This window comes from Leucopleurus acutus (assembly GCF_964270905.1).
Source record: "Leucopleurus acutus genome assembly, chromosome: 16".
Lineage (NCBI taxonomy): Eukaryota > Metazoa > Chordata > Mammalia > Artiodactyla > Delphinidae > Leucopleurus > Leucopleurus acutus.
Genome location: NC_139158.1, coordinates 59,734,147 through 59,751,383, shown reverse-complemented (window position 1 = coordinate 59,751,383; position 17,237 = coordinate 59,734,147). Strand labels below are relative to the sequence as shown.

The 17,237-nt window shown below is 53.4% G+C and overlaps 1 protein-coding gene across 2 annotated transcripts; it reads right to left on the bottom strand.

Moving 5' to 3' along the window:
- Positions 1-3,696: 3,696 nt before the first annotated feature.
- SDCBP2 (syndecan binding protein 2) lies at positions 3,697-16,397 on the bottom strand (the record flags this gene model as incomplete). 2 transcript variants are annotated; one of them, XM_082857288.1, is made up of 9 exons in its annotated part: positions 3,697-3,751; positions 4,010-4,101; positions 6,108-6,279; positions 6,359-6,534; positions 7,191-7,349; positions 11,306-11,406; positions 12,030-12,096; positions 12,762-12,834; positions 16,348-16,397. In XM_082857288.1, the coding sequence occupies 8 exons, from the start codon at positions 12,813-12,815 to the stop codon at positions 3,697-3,699; spliced, it is 876 nt and encodes a 291-aa protein (XP_082713414.1). The 2 variants fall into 2 exon arrangements, with proteins under 2 accessions (XP_082713414.1, XP_082713413.1); XM_082857287.1 differs by lacking the exon at positions 16,348-16,397 and having other exon boundaries at positions 12,762-12,815.
- Between the last annotated feature and the right edge of the window lie 840 nt (positions 16,398-17,237).

The window sequence follows — 17,237 nt, the reverse complement described above, 5'->3', positions numbered from 1 at the left end:
ACTCCGAGCGGGTCTGGAACCACTTGGCCTGGGCTGAGCTCCATCCCCTTCCGGCTGCTCCCCGCTTTGGGAGTACGGTCAAGGCCAAGGGCTGGAGGAAAGATGGTGATGGGCAGAGGGCGGTGTGGGTTCTGTGTCTGTCTGTTCGTCCCAGAGCTTCCCCACATCTGTTTTCCTCCTGGCGCTTCTGAGTGTGTCAGATAATTTTGTGAGAGCCAGACAGGCGAGTGCCGGGGTGTGAACGCTAGCCTGAGCCCAGCTCCTGTCTGGAGACGCTGCCAGCAGGAAAGGAGGAGGCGGGGGCTGGCAGCTTAAGGGGGCACCTCCAGCCTTCTGAGACAGGGCCCTGCAGCCTGGGAGGCAGGGCTGGACTCGGCAAGCGCCAGCTGACTGCTCCAGGTCTGACTGCCCTGGAGCGCGCCCTAGTTTATCCGGGGACCTTAGGACCAACTTCTGCTTTGCACTGTGTTCACTTTGGGGCTTGCTTCTCACGCATCCCAGGGTCTCCTGTGAGGTGGCTGCTTGCTTTCTAGGATGAGGATTCCTAAATCTTACACCTTTCTGCCTCTGAGGGGAATTCCAGCGGGATGAATGGCAAGATGAGGTTCTGAAGCCATGATGTCCGTCCAGGCCTAAGCAGGGTGTCCTGGGATGTTTCCCAGGTAGGGGGTGGAGTGGGGCTCCCAGCCCAAGCCCAGTCAGCCTGGGAAGGCCCCCCTCCTTCCCCGGGACCACATCTAGGTCCCTCTGCAAAGCTGCTGACATGTTATTTGCATTATTATTTTACAGAGTAAACCCATTCCTCTTCCTCTGCAGGGCTTATACCTATCTCGTCATCCCACCCACTCTTCAGAGTTAGGCCCTACATTGCGGCGGGGGGAGGGTGTTGCTGGGACCCTGTATCTCACTCACCCCTCCGGCCTAGGGGCCACTCTGGTTCTGCCAAGGTTGCTTGCCCACCCCCGCTGCTCCGACAGCTGTTGCCTGACGCATGGGCTCTGCCCTTCCTCTCTGTGCCGCCTACTTGAGGGGGGATGCCTGCATGCACTGGGGGTGGGCAGCCGGCCCAGCCATCGTGGGGAGAGCCCCTCTGCCACGCGCTTTGTGCCTCCAAAGCTCCCCTTCCTCGCTCTGGGCCTCAGACCTGCCATCCTTTGTGGAGCACCCCTCCACCCCAGTCGAACCAAACCCAAACTCTGGGGGCCGGGCTGGGCTGCCCCACGGGACCTGGGGGTCGTGACGTGGAGCGGCAGTGGACAAACCCAAAGCCAAGCCAGGACTGGCCGCGGACCCCGCCTCCCGTGCCGTGTCCTCACGGAGCTGCGTGGTGTCTCCTTAGAAATAGTCAACAGCTTTGCCGAGAAAATAAATGTATGACTATTATATTTGACAACATAAAATCTATATATTTTTCACCACTGGAATCTAGTCGAGCTGCGTAGCCGCTCTGCTCCGGTCTGCGTCTTGCTGTCTGTGGCCTTCCTACTGTGTCTTGTGTTTTGATGGACGTGGTCAGGGCCGGGGCTGTGGTCCGTTCTGTCCCTGATGCTGGAGGAGCCGCTCGTGAAGCGTGTGGACCGAGGACTGCGGACAAGGTGAGCGGAGCCGGCCCCGCCCTCTGCTCCTGCTGTGGCTCAAGACCTGCCTGTCTGGTCAGAGGGCCTCCAGCCCACAGTGTTGGGGGTGCCTCTCTTTTGGGGGGTCTGGTGGGACCTTGACGGGCTTTGCCTCTTGTCGATGGAGGAGGCAGCTCTCTGGCCCAGGCCTGGGACAGACGCTGGGACCGTGTCGGCCAGGCCCCGGCTTGTGCGTGTGTGCGTGTGTGTGCTCAGTATCCTGCATCTATGCAAAAGGGGCAGCGCTGCCTGGGCAGCTCCCAGGGGCGGAGGCGGAGGCGCAGCGGCCCACGGGCTCAGGCTCCAAGCCCTGACTGCGGGACACAGGATGTGGGACCAGGAAGCGAGGCCAGGGCCCGGGGGCCTCCCGCTAAGTGCTCATCCTCCAAGGCTCCCCTTTTCCTTCCTGCTTAATACCACCTCCTGCTGGGCTGTGACCTTTCCCTCCCGTCCTCCGCTTCTGCAGCAGAGATCTTTGGGGTCTCCCCTGTCCCCAGCCCCTGGCCAGAGCTGATTAGATCCTAAGGGACCATGTTCTCAGGAACCACCTTCTGGAACTGCTGGTCCCTTGGGGTCCCACCTCCAGAAGTGGCTTCTCCTAAGCTATAGGGTCCAGGCCAGAGCTGCTTTGCTGCTCCTCTCGTCCAGGCTCAAAGCAGAAATCAGTCTGGGGCCGGGACTCTGCTCAGAGAGCTGGCCTCAAATGGAGTTTAGCCCAAATATCTCCCAAGGGGATAACTTAGCTTTTCACTGAACACCCTTCCCAGTCGCCACTAGCACAGGGGTATCTGGCAGCACCTTGGGGGGTGGGGTGGGGGCAGATGACAAGGTTCTGGGGTAAAGGCCTACAGAGGGGCCTCTGCCCAGGGAAATCATTACCCCACTGACCTAGGAATCAGTGCACACAAGTCACAGTGCGCTGCTACATTCAGCCATGCCCTTGACAGAGAGTTCAGGGGATACAGGAAGGGGGGAGGTGGGGAGGGGGCTTCACTTTTGTCTTCTTTGTCCTTTTGGTCAGACAGAGTTGTACCTACAGCAGACAGCTCTGAATTAAAGCATGAAAACACAACAAGATCCTTGGCCTGTTTTCTTTATATTGTGTCTTTTGGGGGTGGGGGCGAGGGGGATGAAGGGGGCTCACACTTGTCCCCACCTGCGTGGGAGTCATAACACGCATCCTGGGAAAAGCTGAGCAGACAGATCTTTCCTGAGGTTGAGGGAGCCAGAGAGCTGCGTGCTTCTGACTCCCCTCCAGGGGGTCACTTGGCGCACCCCACGCCCCCCGTCAGACCCGTGGGGCCCTGTAAGTGCACGTGTTCCATCCTCTCCAGCACCTTTGAAGTGGTCCTCACGCCCGTTCTGCAGATGCGGAAGCCAGCTACAGTCGCTGAGCAGGGGGTGCGCAAAAGCCAGGGCCCCCTTCCAGGGCCCCACACTGTCCCCCTCTAGTCATCCATGCCCCGGACCGGCGGCATGTGACGGTGGCAAAGCCCAGTCACTGCTCTCAGAGGCAATATGTAGCAAAGGCCTTGGTCTCACCACTGCTTAAAAGAAAACCAGCTCTGGCATGGCACGAGACAGAAGATTCTGGAATTTCAGTTACTTTTGAGGAAGGGATTTTATGTAAAATCAAATCTTCATTCAAAGACAGTGACGGGTTATAACTAAATACAGTTTGTGACAAAGAACAACTAAAGGAAAAAGAAACAATTCGCCCAAAAAGATGTATTTGTTCTCAAACCGTGGAAACGCCTTACTGGTAGAGGCAAAGCTTGAAAGGGACCCAGCTGCAACTTTAGGGAGTGTTTAGTCGGCCTGCCTACGTGCCCAGCATTTAAATCGGCTCCGAGAATCACTGCCTGTGGGCCCTGCCCCTGCCTTAGCCCAGTTAAGAGGCTGAGGCTGCAAGGAGGCCAGTGTGTATAAAGGACAGGCCCATGTGATCCAATGTTGCCCCACCCAGAACACGCCCGCTGGAGACAGCCCCGCCCCCAGGCAGAGGCCTCCACCGTCTGTCCCCTGAGGACTCTCCCTTTCCTGCTGGAGGGTGAGAGGGCTGAGCTGCTCTCCCGTGGCTTCAGATGTCAGGGATGGAGTGGTCCATGGTGTGGTGGAGCAGGGCTGGGGACAACCTAGATACAGCAACAAGGACAGTCGCCAACACTGGCAGCACCTTCCCCCATCCCCGCAAAGCCTGTGCGTGCCTTGTGGACCCTCACTACCTAGTCTAAGACCTTCAAATCACCAGAAGCCACTGGCTAGCGTGAAGGGAGGCAAGGGCAGGAGAGCAGAGGGCAGGCTGGTCTGGGCTCTGCAGGAGCCTTGAGGAAGCCTGGGTGGACGGGAGGTGGGGAGCTGAGGGGGGAGGGGCAGGAGGGGACCAGCCTTACTTTCTGACCATGTGCGCATAGATCACAGTGGGCATGATGGCCAGGTTGATGACGTTCCCGGCTGTGGCCAGAATCTCCGTGACTTCTTTGTCCTGGAGAAGGGGTGAGTGAGCGGTCACCCCGGGGGCCAGGGGAAACTCTGAAGGCACCTCTGTGGAGAGGTCAGCACGGCCCCCGCTGAAGGATGCCACTGACATTCTGACATCAGGGACAGGGCTGCCCCTCAGGTGAACGAGAACGTGGGCCTCCCACCTGAGGCCCTGTCAGTAGAATGAGCGTGCCCCTCCCACCCTCAGTTCGAGGGCCTGTGTGGGCCTGGCACCTAACAGGGCCTCACAAACGTGACTTTCCCCAAAGAGCCCTGGGAATCTCACCAAGCACACATGTATGCCGTTGCCCAGGACCCCGTCACACTCGGGTTCTGGACCCAAAGCACAAAGAGAATAACCGTGCAGTGGGGGCACAGCAGGGGCTCCCCCACCCTCTCCCCTGGGCTCCTGTCAGCCGGAGCCAAGCCCGTGTGGTACTTCTTCCTCTTACATCTTGTCAACTAGTGAAAAGAGAGGCCCGCAGAAGCCATTCAGATCATGGGGAGAACAAGAAACAAAAGGCATCTACACAAAGTGTGCCAAACAGTCCAAAGACAAACGCTATGGCCATTAGAAGAGCCTCTCGCCCTTACTCAGACACCATGACCTTTACTTTACACAGGTGTCTAACCCAGGTATGTGTTTTCTTAGCTGTTCCAGGATAAATGGGAGAAGATGTGCTAGGTGGGACTAGTGATGGCCACAGAGTAGAAATAGACAGACCTCTGAGAAGATAAATGATCTCAAGACGCATAGCTATCTGGGGCCATTCAGCAAAGGGACAGGCCCAGTCCTTAGAGCCTCACGCCATTGTTTGGTAGGATAACTGATAAGTTCATAGGGAAGCCTTGAACCATCAGTGAGGACGAGAGAATCTGCAGCACATTTTAGAAGGACTGCTCTCCAGAACAGATAAGAACAAAGAGCTGTCATGCTTTGAAAGGAGTGGGTTCACTAACACCCAGCAGAGCCAGCCCCTCAGAGCTGGTATTACTGTACTCAGCTTTTTAACTACAATGGATTCCCTTTGGATTGTCATGCCTGATCCCCAAGGAAGGGGAGAGAGGCAGCAGGAGGGATGTCAGACAGACATTAGGAAGGACTTGCTGAGCACTACGCTCATGAGCCAGCAGGACAAGCCTCCAGGGAAGGTGCGGAGACTGTCAAGCACAGGGAGGAAGATGTGCCACAGGAATGGTGATGGTGATGGCCCTTGTGAAGGGGAGGAGAACTGGCTTAAAAGACTCTGCCACCTGTGGAGTGAGATGCCACCGCCCAAGCCACCTCTACCCGGGGAGCCCTACCTGTGAGCCCCAAAGCCCTGGCTGCAGCAGGGCAGGGACCCTCACTCTAAACCACAGCTGGGATTAAGAAGCACTCTCGGTCCTGGTGGTATCAAGTCGGGATAGACCACTCTCACTTATCCAGGGGCCAGAAGCGGCGTGACTCATCCTCCTCCAGGGTCCATTCCCCAAAGGCACCCACCCCCGAGTCCAGGTCACAGCACTGGGCCTAGACCACTTGCTCCTTCTGTATTTAAAGATAGAACTTGCCATGCAAACCCCCTTGGGAGGGCAAAAAAAAGAGGTCAGAAATGGACTTCTGAAGAGCAATTTTCTAAAATATTCCTATTACTGAACAAGATCCAGGATACAAACAGAAGTGCCGCACAGAGTAGGGAGGTGTCCATGCAGCCAGGAGCCACCTGGGCACCTACGTCCTTACACAGGTCATCAACCACCCCACCCCCACCCCCCGGCTCCCTGTCTCACCTCTGGCCTCCACGTGTAAGTAACAATAGCTTATATTTACTGAGCAATTACTTTGTGCATGCACTGTGCTCGAAGCTCTGTGTACCTTGTCACATTGAATCCCTGTAGCAGCCTTAGGATGAGGAACTGAGGCTGGGGTGGGGGCAGCAGCCCACCCGCAGACACGAACCTGCCCACCACCTGGCGTGTCCCAGCCCCTGACGTCCCGGGACAGAGCCGCTGCTCTGCCTAGCTTACCTTCAGCCCAATGACGTTCTGCCCGTTCACCTCGCACACGTAGTGGTTGATGAGGAGCCCGTTGCGGGCCGCAGAACTCCCTTTGACCAAAGAGATGATCTTCCCCTTCTTGATGACGAAGCCGATGTGGCCTGTGCTGTCCTTGTGCATGGTGACGGTCCGCTGGAATGGCCTGGCAGGGACGGACAGTGAGCTGGGCCTGGGGCGTGGCTGGGGGTGGACAGAGAGGCTCCTGGGACCCAGCTACTCACCTGTCCCGGACAACCATGACAATCTTCTCAGCCGACGCCTTCTTCACCACCCGGTGGGCTTTGTCTGTGCTCCACCCAACACAGTTGCGCCCATCAATCTGCAGGATCTGGTCCCCAAAGCGCAGCCCCACCAGGGACGCGGGGGTGTTGGCCTGGACCAGCTGCACAAAGAGCCCCTGGGGGAGGCGGTCCCCACAGTCAGCTCTCCCGGCCCACCATGAGCCTAGCTCCCTCCTCCAAGCTGCTGTTTGCCTCCCGATCCTCCCAAGGCCTGCAGGGCACTGGGACTGCAGCTCTGCGCAGCAGACAAGGGCAACCCCATTTTCCTGGCGAGGAAACACTCCGGGCCACACAGCTAGGAAGCAACAGAGTCAGGAATTCAACCCCAACTGGAGGCTGCACCCCCAACCACTGGGCTACAAGGCCTCTCACACTGGCATCCAGGGCCCCGGCTTCCACTGTCTGCAGACAGCCGCCCAGAAGCCAGATCCCTTTGACTGGGGGGCAAGGAGGCAAGGAGCCCACGGAGGGGCAGGTAGAGGATCCCTGGCGCAGCCCAGAGCCAGCCCTCGGGCCTTGTAGGAGGGGCTTGAGAGGAAGAGCCTGGCCTAGGGGTCAGGTGGGCCTCGGCTCCCAGCCCGCGCAGCCCCTTCCTTACTGTGGATGGGGCTCCCCGCTCTGCCTCCTCTCCCGCTGGTGGACGAGGCGGCCAGAATCCCGGAGGCGCGCGGAGGGCGGTTACCTCGGGCGGCGGGCAGGCGCTGTCCAGCACGCGGGCTCGCCCTCCGCCCTCCGCGGGGCCCTTCCTCTCCCGCCCGATCCCCAGTCCCACCTTGTCGATGGCCCGCAGCCGCAGCCCCGTCTTGCCGCGCTCGTCCTTGCACAGGTGGATCTCGCGCACCCCGGGCTTGACCTCCCCAGGCAGCACGCCCAAGCTGTTCCCGGACACCGGCGCCACCACCTGGTCCGGTGAGGGGCCCGAGACCGCTGCCTGCAGACATCAGAAGAGCAGGCGGTCAGCCAGCCCCTGGGGCCTCGTGCCAAAAGAGTCCCCGGGGTGGGAGCAGGGATGGGGTAAGGAGAATGGAGTGGACCCTGGGTCGTAGTCCACCCCAGCTCACACACTTTCCCGCGTGCGGGCGAGAGGGAACATGGCTCAATGACGCCACTAGGGGGCGTCAAAGTCCACACCCCTGAAAAACAGCCGGGAAAGTAGGAAGAGAAGAGAGGACAGGTAAATAGGAAAGGGGTCCTCGTTTTCCAAGGCAAACTGGGGTCAGGAGAAGAGCCCTTTAAAATCCACTTAAAAATAAAAGTTCCACAGAAAATAGTGAACGATGGGGGGAAATGGGCTCAAGTTGATCTCTGCCTTGAAAAAGATTAAGGTAAAAGTACCAAAATGAGTGAGTGCTTTCCCCCTAAGATCTGGAACAAGGTCAGGATGTCCACTCTCACCACTACTATTAAATACAGTAATGGAAAAACTAGCCAGAGCAATAAGGCAAGAAAAGGGGAAAAAAAGGCATATAGATTGGAAAAGAAGACATAAAATGGTCTCTATTTGCAGGCGAGATGATACTTCACTAGAAAATTCCAAGGAATCTACACGTAAACTCCTAGAACTCATAAGTGAGTTCAACAAGGTCACAGGATACAAGACCAACATATACAAAAAAATCAATTGTACTTCTAAATACTAACAATTAACATGTGGAAGCTAAAATTAAAAATACAATACCACTTACAATCACTCAAAAAAAAAAGAAATACTTAGGTGTAAATCTAATAAAACATATGCAGGAATTGTATGCTGGAAATGAAAAAAACACTGATAAAAGATATCAAAGAAGATCTAAATAAATAGAGAGATATTCTGTATTCATGGATTGGGAAAACATAGTAAAGCTGTCAACTGTCCCCAGATTGATGTACAGATTTAATGCAATTCTTATCACAATCTCTACAAGATGTTTTGTAGATACATGCAAGGTTAGTCTAAACTTTATATGAAAAGACAAAGGAACTAGAATAGCTAAAACTATTCTGATAAAAAGAATAAAACAGGATTAATCACTCTACCAAATTTCCAGATTTATTATATCGCTACAGTAATTAAGACAGTGTTGTATTGGGGAGAGACAGACACATTCATGGAGCAGAAGAGAGAATCCAGAAATAGCCTCACACAAGGAGGGGCAACTGCTTCTTAACAGAGGTGCAAGAGCAATTCACTGGAGAAAGAAGAGTCTTTTCAACAAATGGTGAGGGAGCAACTGAACATCCGTGGGCAAAATGTGAGCACGGACCCCACAGGTTATACAAAAATTAACTCAAATTGAACCATAAATTTAAACATAAAACTATAGCAGTTTTAGAAGTAAAAGGGAAAATCTTTAGGACCTAGGGCTCAGTGAAATTTCTTAGGACACTAAAGCATAATCCACAAAAGAAAAAAATCAATAAATTGGACCTCATCATAATTAAAGACTTTTTGCTCTGCAAGAAACCCTTTTAATACGATGAAAGGAGAAGCTACACAGTGGGAGAAAATATTTACAAATCAAATATCTGACAAAGGACTCTAGAATAAAGTCTCAAAAGTTGACTTAAAAAACACAATCCATTTAGAAAATGAGCAAAAGATATGAAGAAACATTTTACTGAAAAGAATATACAGCTGGTAACTGAGCACATGAAAAGATGTTCAGCATCACTAGCGTTAGGGAAATGCAAATTAAGACAATGATAAGTCAATGCTACACACCTACCATAATGATTAAAATTTAAAACAATGATAATACCAAATGCTGGCAAGGATGTGAAGAAACTGAAAACACTCATGCATTGCTGGCAGGAAAATAAAATAGCACAGCCATTCTGGAAATAGTTTGGCACTTTCTTTTTTAAAGAATTAACCATACAGTTATAACACTACCTAGGAATTGCACTCCTGGGCGTTTATCCCAGAGAAACAAAAACTTATATCCGTACAAAAATCTGTACACATCCATAATAGCTTAGTTTATAATAGACAAAAACTGGAAACAACTAAAATGTCCCTCAAGAGGTTAAACAAACTGGGGGTACAGACACACCATGGAACACAACCCAGCGATAAAAAGGAATGAACTGTTGATACAGGCAACAGCCTCGAAGGATCTCCAGGGCATGATGCTGAGTGGAAAGAGTCCATCTGAAAAAGTCACACACCACGTGATTCCACTTACATAACCTTCTGAAATGGCAAAATTATAGGGACAAAAACACGCTAGTGGTTGCCAAGGGGCTGCGGATGGTGAGAGGGAGGCTGGGAATGATTATGAAGGGGCAACCCTAGAGATACCTTTGTGGTGATAACATAGTTCTCTATCTTGATCGCGCTGGTGGTTACAGGTGATAAAATGACATTGAACAACAGACACACATTGTACCAATGTGAAATGCCTGGTTTTGACGTTATAGTGTAGTTACATAAAACGGAACCACTGGGAAAACTGAGTGAAGAGCACAAAGGACTTCTCTATCTTCTCAACTTCCTATATGAATTTATGATTACTTAAAAATAAAAAGTTAAAATGAAATAAAATAACGAAAAATTTTTAATTATAAAAATGCATTATCTGTCTTTTTTTTTTTTGCGGTACGCGGGCCTCTCACTGCTGTGGCCTCTCCTGTTGCGGAGCACAGGCTCCGGACGCGCAGGCCCAGCGGCCATGGCTCACGGGCCCAGCCGCTCCACGGCATGTGGGATCTTCCCGGACCGGGGCACGAACCCGTGTCCCCTGCATCGGCAGGCGGACTCTCAACCACTGCGCCACCAGGGAAGCCCTATCTGTCATTTTTTATCAAAATTTAGGTTGTCCTAATTATTGGGCCAAAGAGGGATTAAATCGATGGATTAAAATTGGACTATCTGCAACATGACCTACTTTGCTTCACGTGTGTACTTCCCTACATGACTGTCAAGAGGGTCATTTTGGAGAAACACCCCAGGGTGTCACCAGTTTTTCTCAGGGTCCCACATGTCCTCATCCTTTCTGATTTTTCCTATGAAATCCTCATTTGTCAGTGTGGCAGTTCTCATCCTCATTTCCATCAATTTCATGAAATCCTGCGGCCTTAGTAAGATTTGCATTTGCACTGTGCAATCGATTTGCACCGGACCAGGGAGGGGCTGGCAGACAAGGACAGCTGACAGATGGTTCGCAGGGAGGCTGGAGCTGATTGGGAGAGGGTTTGGGACTGATTCTATAGGTGAATACATTTTCAGGAGTGAATATTTCAATGTTATGATTTCCTTTGCTCCCTGAAGCCATGCGGAGCAGGAATCAAGCATTATTGTTTAATTTGGGGAGTGGGGCTGGATGACAAGCCCCTTCCCACCGGGCTCTGCCTAACCATGCAGCTGCTGTCAAGTCACAGGCAGCCCTTCAGTAGAAGCACCCAGGCTCAGGCCAGGTTTAATGTCCTCCCTTCTCCTCCAGCAGGCTCAGGCCAGCAGGTCAGAGGTCAAAGGGCAGGCAGTGGCCCTTCAGCCCCAAGGCCCGCAGGAAACCACGAAACCCCACAGCACTTTTAATGAAGGCTGAAAATACGAACTGCCATCAAAAAACAGAGGCGCAGGGGCTTCCCTGGTGGCGCAGTGGTTGAGAGTCCGCCTGACGATGCAGGGGACGCGGGTTCGTGCCCCAGTCCTCGAGGATCCCACATGCCGCAGAGTGGCTGGGCCCGTGAGCCATGGCCGCTGAGCCTGCACGTCCTGAGCCTGTGCTCCGCAACGGGAGAGGCCACAGCAGTGAGAGGCCCGCGTACCGCAAAAAAAACACAAAACAAACAAACAAAAAAAAAACAGAGGCGCAGCAACGCTGGGGAAAGAGGAGATTCAAGTCTGTTTAAATGGTAAGACCAAGAAGGAAGGCCCACATCAGGCAAGAGACAAATACCTACCCTGGCACCTTCTGGAATCTGAGGCAGGTTTTGCTGGACTTCGTGGCTGGAGAACGAAAGACCAATATAACTTTCCAATTCCGCCAGGTTTGGGTACAAAACTGATGGGAAGGGAAGGAAGGAAGAAGAAAGGTGTTACTCCGGGCCTGAGATTAGCCACACCTGCCTGGCTCCCAGGTGGTCACTCATTTTTATTAAGAAACAGGGCCTGTTTACTCCCAAGAATGCAGTATACCCCTGAGTTGGCTCTGCACTCCCAGGAATGCTCGCTGGCACTGTGGGTCCTCCCCTCAGACGGTCTGCTTTCTCCAGGAGCAGCCTGGGACGCTGAGTACCTCATGTATCACTTTGGTGTTCAATTTAACTGATTTTATTTGGCACCGGCCAGACCCGAGGGCAGCTCTGGGGAACTGCATGGTGAGGAGGGGAAGAGCTGGGCCTGAGTTCAAGTTTGCTACCACGGGGCCTGAATCAAGACGGCCACGAGCAGCTCCAGGGCCACCACACACGTCCTGGTCTCCACGTGCAGCCTTTCTTGGTGGCCCCAAGTCAGGGCAGTCAGTGCCCTCACAAAGCTGCAGGTTTCTCACTGTCCCCCTCAAAGGGTTCTAGGGAGGGTCCACCTGCATAGTGCCCACGGCTCAGCAGCAGGAAGGACGCAGGCTCTCGGAAATGTCCAGCAGAGGTCACTCTGAGGCAGGAGAACCCCAGCCCACTCACTCACCTGAAGGCTGGGAGTCTGTTCCCTGCCCCGGCAGGGCGGGCATCCTGGGTACGGCTCTGGCCTCGGCCTGGGGATGGATGGGGAGTGCCAGTCAGCTGTGGCCATGAGCCCCAGAGCCCTTGAGGCCTGGGGCTCCCTGAGGCTGGGGGTCAGGGCATTAGGTATGCTGGCGGCCTGAGGGGGGGTGTCCATGACCCTTGGAGTAAATATGGCGTCTGCAGATGTCCACACTTCTGGAAGGAGGTTCTCCCAGGGGCCCGCGACCCACCAAATGTCACAACTCGTTTACTACCTGAGGCAGCCAAGGCAGATTTTCAGTCGAAAAGCCCCCAGTTCTCAAAACGCACTAGGACCTCATGTGGGACGGAAGGAGAAAAGGGCTTCTGGGGGCTGAGTAGGCCAAGCGCCACGACCACGGGGTTTACTCTGGAAGCTTTCCTAGAGCATGGGTGCTACACGAACCCGGATGCAGGAAGCACTGGGATAGAGCAGGCACCAGACGGCCGGTCTGCAGCTGCTTGGTCTTCTCCACCTGCTGTAATTCCATTGCCTTGGCCTCTGGACACCTGCTCTGCCCAGCAGGCCCTGCAGTGGGGACCTGCATGCCCTGGGGCCAGTCAGGAACTCCCAGGGGTCCCCAGCACTTGACCCGAGACAAGCCTCCCTTAGCTACCCTGGCGCAATCCAGAAGGCCCCGTCAGGGGACCCCAGGCTGGTAGCCTGGCACTTTACCTGCATGGCTTGGTCCACCTTCAGGTCCTCCAGAGATGGGTACAGGGTGGACATGGCTGCTCTTTGGAACACCCTGCAGGGCACAGAGGGTGAGGAGGGCTGAGGGCTGAGAGGAGGCACGGACGTGTGCCACTCAGCACTCTCAGGACGAGAAAGATGTCACAAAGGTATTATTATCCCCATTTTAGAGATGGGGGAGCTGGGATTTGACCCAAAGTCTGTTTGGTTCCCAAGCCTGTGCTCTCAACCCCGCAAAAATCCCATCCCACCATGTTCAGCTGACTCTGGGCTTTAGAACCTGAGACCCGGGGTCACCTAGCACATGCTGACCAGGCAAAGCAGGATTGGGGGCCACGTCCTTCCCTGTCCTGTTTCAAAGGTCAGACAGGCTTATGAGGTCTGATCACTCAAGACCTAGATCCAGTCCAGCTGGTGGGTAGTGAGTACCTGCTGTATACCCGGCCACCGTCAGGGGTTTGCACAGCATCATCCCACAGCTACACAGGGTTCAGTCCAGTGTCAAGTGGGCGGGGACTTAATATTACAACAGAAAGGCAGCAGGCGCTTTGGAAGTCCTCCCCAGCCCCCACACGCCTCTCCATCTCTGGGCATTTGAGCTCCTGCTGCATACCAGCCACTTCCGGTCTCACTGGTGACTCTTGATCTTGACCACAGTGAGGTAAGACCAAAGGCAACTCTTAAAAACATGCACACAGACTGTAGCAGAATTTATACACTCAGTAGAGTATTGCTCCAGAGGGAGAAGGAAATGGGGGGAAGCACGATAAACATTTACTGAACGCCTTCTACCTGTCCAGAGGAGAACCAGGGACCTCGGAGCAAGGTACCAAAAGAAATTCAGAGAAATTACCTCACAGAAATGCTTTATTTCCTTCCTAGTTGAAATGTGAGGAAGGAGCAGTTTGTCTTTCTGGATTCTTTTCCGTTTACCCACTAACACATTGTCTCTGTCACATCTCCGGGCCTTTGTTGGGCCAGTCGTCACTAGCTAGATGTCTCTGCCCCGCCCTCCCACCCTGGCTTCTCAGACAATGAGGTCACTGCTGCTCCCAAGGGCCCTGCCCTCAGAAGAGACTCTGGGCCAGCCTCCGGCCCTGGACTCTTCAATCGTCCTCAGTCTGTCTTCCCACCTGAACTGCAGTTCCTTGGGGTCAAGGGGTGTCCTATTCACCCCACTGGGCCCACATTCTCTGGACCAGGTCCAGATCCTCTGGGCATCTCCCCTGAGTGACCCACAGGGGCTAAGGTCATCTTCATCCATCACTGTTCCTCGTCCTTCCTCTGTACCTGCTGCCTTGACCCTTGTATCAACCTTAACACTCCCCAACAACCTCCCCCATCCCTCCTAATCTGCCGTCAAATCCCATCTCTCCCACATCCCATCCCTAATCCCCATGCTGTCTGCAGACCTCCACCATCTCCCCGCCCTTCTGCAGGTACCACAACATCTCCAATGAGTCCTAGCTCCTCTATTGTTGTTCTCCAGCCGCCAGGCCCTTTCTGCATGAGCCTGGAATGTCACGCGCTGCTGAAAACCCCCAGTGGCTCCACACTCTCAGAATCAAGCCCACATTCCCTTTACGATTCCTCCAAAGATTGGAACTGGTGGCTCAAAGGCCAGATGCAAACATTGTAAAGCAATTATACTCCAATAAAGATGTTTAAAAAAAAATCTGTTGCCAAGTGCTTTATACATTCAAACTAGCCCCCTAAATGCATAACTCAAGACGCTGCTTTTTTTAAAAATTAATTAATTTTATTTTTGGCTGTGTTGGGTCTTCATTGCTGCATGCGGGCTTTCTCTAGTTGCGGTGAGTGGGGCCTACTTTTCATTGTGGTGCGCGGGCTTCTCATTGCGGTGGCTTCTCTTGTTGCAGAGCACGGGCTCTAGGCACGCGGGCTCCGTAGTTGTGGCTCAGGGGCTCTAGAGCGCAGGCTCAGTAGTTGTGGTACACGGGCTTAGTTGCTCTGAGGCCTGTGGGATCTTCCTGGACCAGGGCTCGAACCCATGTCCCCTGCATTGGCAGGCAGATTCTCAACCACTGTGCCACCCAGGAAGTCCAAGACGTTGCTTTTAATAATCTAACTTCACATTGCTCCTGAAAAACACGACATTCTGGCTACAGCTGAGTCGCAGCTGACTCCCGGGCGTCCCAGACCCCACCAGCCTCTGCTGTCTCTTACATCAAGACCGCTTTACTCACTGGCACTGAGACCCTATAGACATTTGCTTGCACCCCCCTGCCTAATTCTCCTGCTTTCTTTTTTGGTTTTTTTTTAAAGAAGATGTTGGGGGTCGGAGTTTAATTTATTAATTTTTGCTGTGTTGGGTCTTCGTTTCTGTGCGAGGGCTTTCTCTAGTTGTGGGAAGCGGGGGCCACTCTTCTTCGCGGTGCGCGGGCCTCTCACTATCGCGGCCTCTTGTTGCGGAGCACAGGCTCCAGACGCGCAGGCTCAGTAGTTGTGGCTCACGGGCCTAGTTGCTCCGCGGCATGTGGGATCCTCCCAGACCAGGGCTCAGAACCCGTGTCCCCTGCATTAGCAGGCAGATTCTCAACCACTGAGCCACCCGGGAAGCCCTCTCCTGCTTTCTTTCTTTCCACACGTCCTTCTCCCAACCCCCACCCTCAGCTTCAGCCATAATGAGCTGCTTTCAGATCCTCGAATTAATCGAATTTTCTCATGTCCCCAGGCCTTTGCATGTATTATTATTCCCTCTATTTGGAATACGTTTCTACCCCCTCCACTCCCTACCTAGCTACCTCCCAGTTATTTTCAAGTCCCAGACCAGAGGCTCTTCGCTTCGGAAGCTTGCCTTGATTGTGCTCCCCCCGCCCCCAAAGCCCCCTCCTCACCCAACTCATGTTCCTACTCTGTTGATCACTCACTACTCCTGTAGTTGCCTCTTTGTCTACCTATTGGGAGTTCCAGAAGGGCAGGAACTGGACCTTCTAATTTGCTATGGAACTCCTAGCCCCTAGCACGGACACCAACGCAATAATATTTCCAGAAGCAATGCATTCTGCCTGGGCTTCCACTTTTCTCCTTGTGAAGTAAAGCTCTGATGTCCTATGGACATGCACCTTCCTAGGATGGAAACAAGGATGAGAGGTCCCAAACAGGTTTTGTTCGCCTCTCGCAGACTTGTTTTTTTGTTTTCATTTGAATTAGTGCCAACATTTTAAAATCTGGAGATATAAAATTCTTCACTTCTAACTTGTACAGAAAAGAAAAATCACACTATTTGGCAATGCAAGAGCAGGAATCATACACGGCAACAGTCAGCCAGGCCCAAGTCGCAGCCTGCCATAACATGGGGCTGCACGCACCTCCTTGCTTCCCGAAGTGCCCATCCAGCTGACTTACGCTGCCTGCTTGGCTCCTGCAGGCAGGCAGCTGCAGATCTTTGCCTTAGCCTTTGGGGCAGGAATGATCATCTCAAGAGGACAGGGATTGTCCTAGGGGGTGAGAGAGACTGGCCCTGACCTCCTTTAAATCAGCTGGGGGAAGAGACCACTTCGTCTGTGGTCTTCTCCACTGTGCACACACTCTGGGAAACTTTTATCTCGGGACAGTCCTCAGGAGGTACCATCTGCCAAAAACATGCCCTGCTACCAGGATCACACATGAATGACAGGTGTGAAAATGAGGCACCCCTGCCCTGCTTTTTCAAACACTAAAGCAGCAGAGCCGGTTATATTTTTAGCAGCTGCCCTCTGGGAGAGCAGAATCAGAGATCTACTTCTTGGAAATCACTCCCAGGCTAAGACCACACAACCCTTCCTCTGTGTCTGGGACCCTTTCACCATTGCCACCTACTCTGGGTCTCAACTAAGGTTTGGGCTCTGGGTGGAATCAAGAGGCAGGTTTAGCGGTTCATGATGTAGTGGGGAATGGCTCCCTGCCAGCAAATATGCGTGTCTCATTCAGTCATCCATCTACTCATTCACAACACTGGAGTGTCCACTGCGTGCTAGCAACACTGGATCTGTTTCAGTCATGCTGATCCCTCTGCTTGGCACACCACCCTTCTCTGCATGGTGCTCTTGCAAGGCTCAGCTCAAATGTTTCTTCTCTGGTTGGCTTTTTCAGACCATGGGACCCCCTGCTAGTTGGCCGGGTCTTCATGTGTTCCCAAACTGACTTGTACCGCCCCTACTGTCAAGTTATTTATCATACTGTATGATTACTATCTGGGTATTTCCTCATACCGGGCCCCAACTCGGAAGGGTGGGGACTGTGTCCTGTTCACCACCCTATGCCTCCCCACCAAAACGGCACCCAGCACATGGACGCCGGCAAAAATTGCTACTCGACTGAATAAATCAGTGGTTTTCCAAGGAACAGATTGGAAATTTGTGGGGGCATTTTTGGGTGTCACATGACTGAGGAGACACTACTAGCATTTAGGAAGCAGGGAGTAGAGACCCAGACCTCCTGTAATGCGCAGAACAG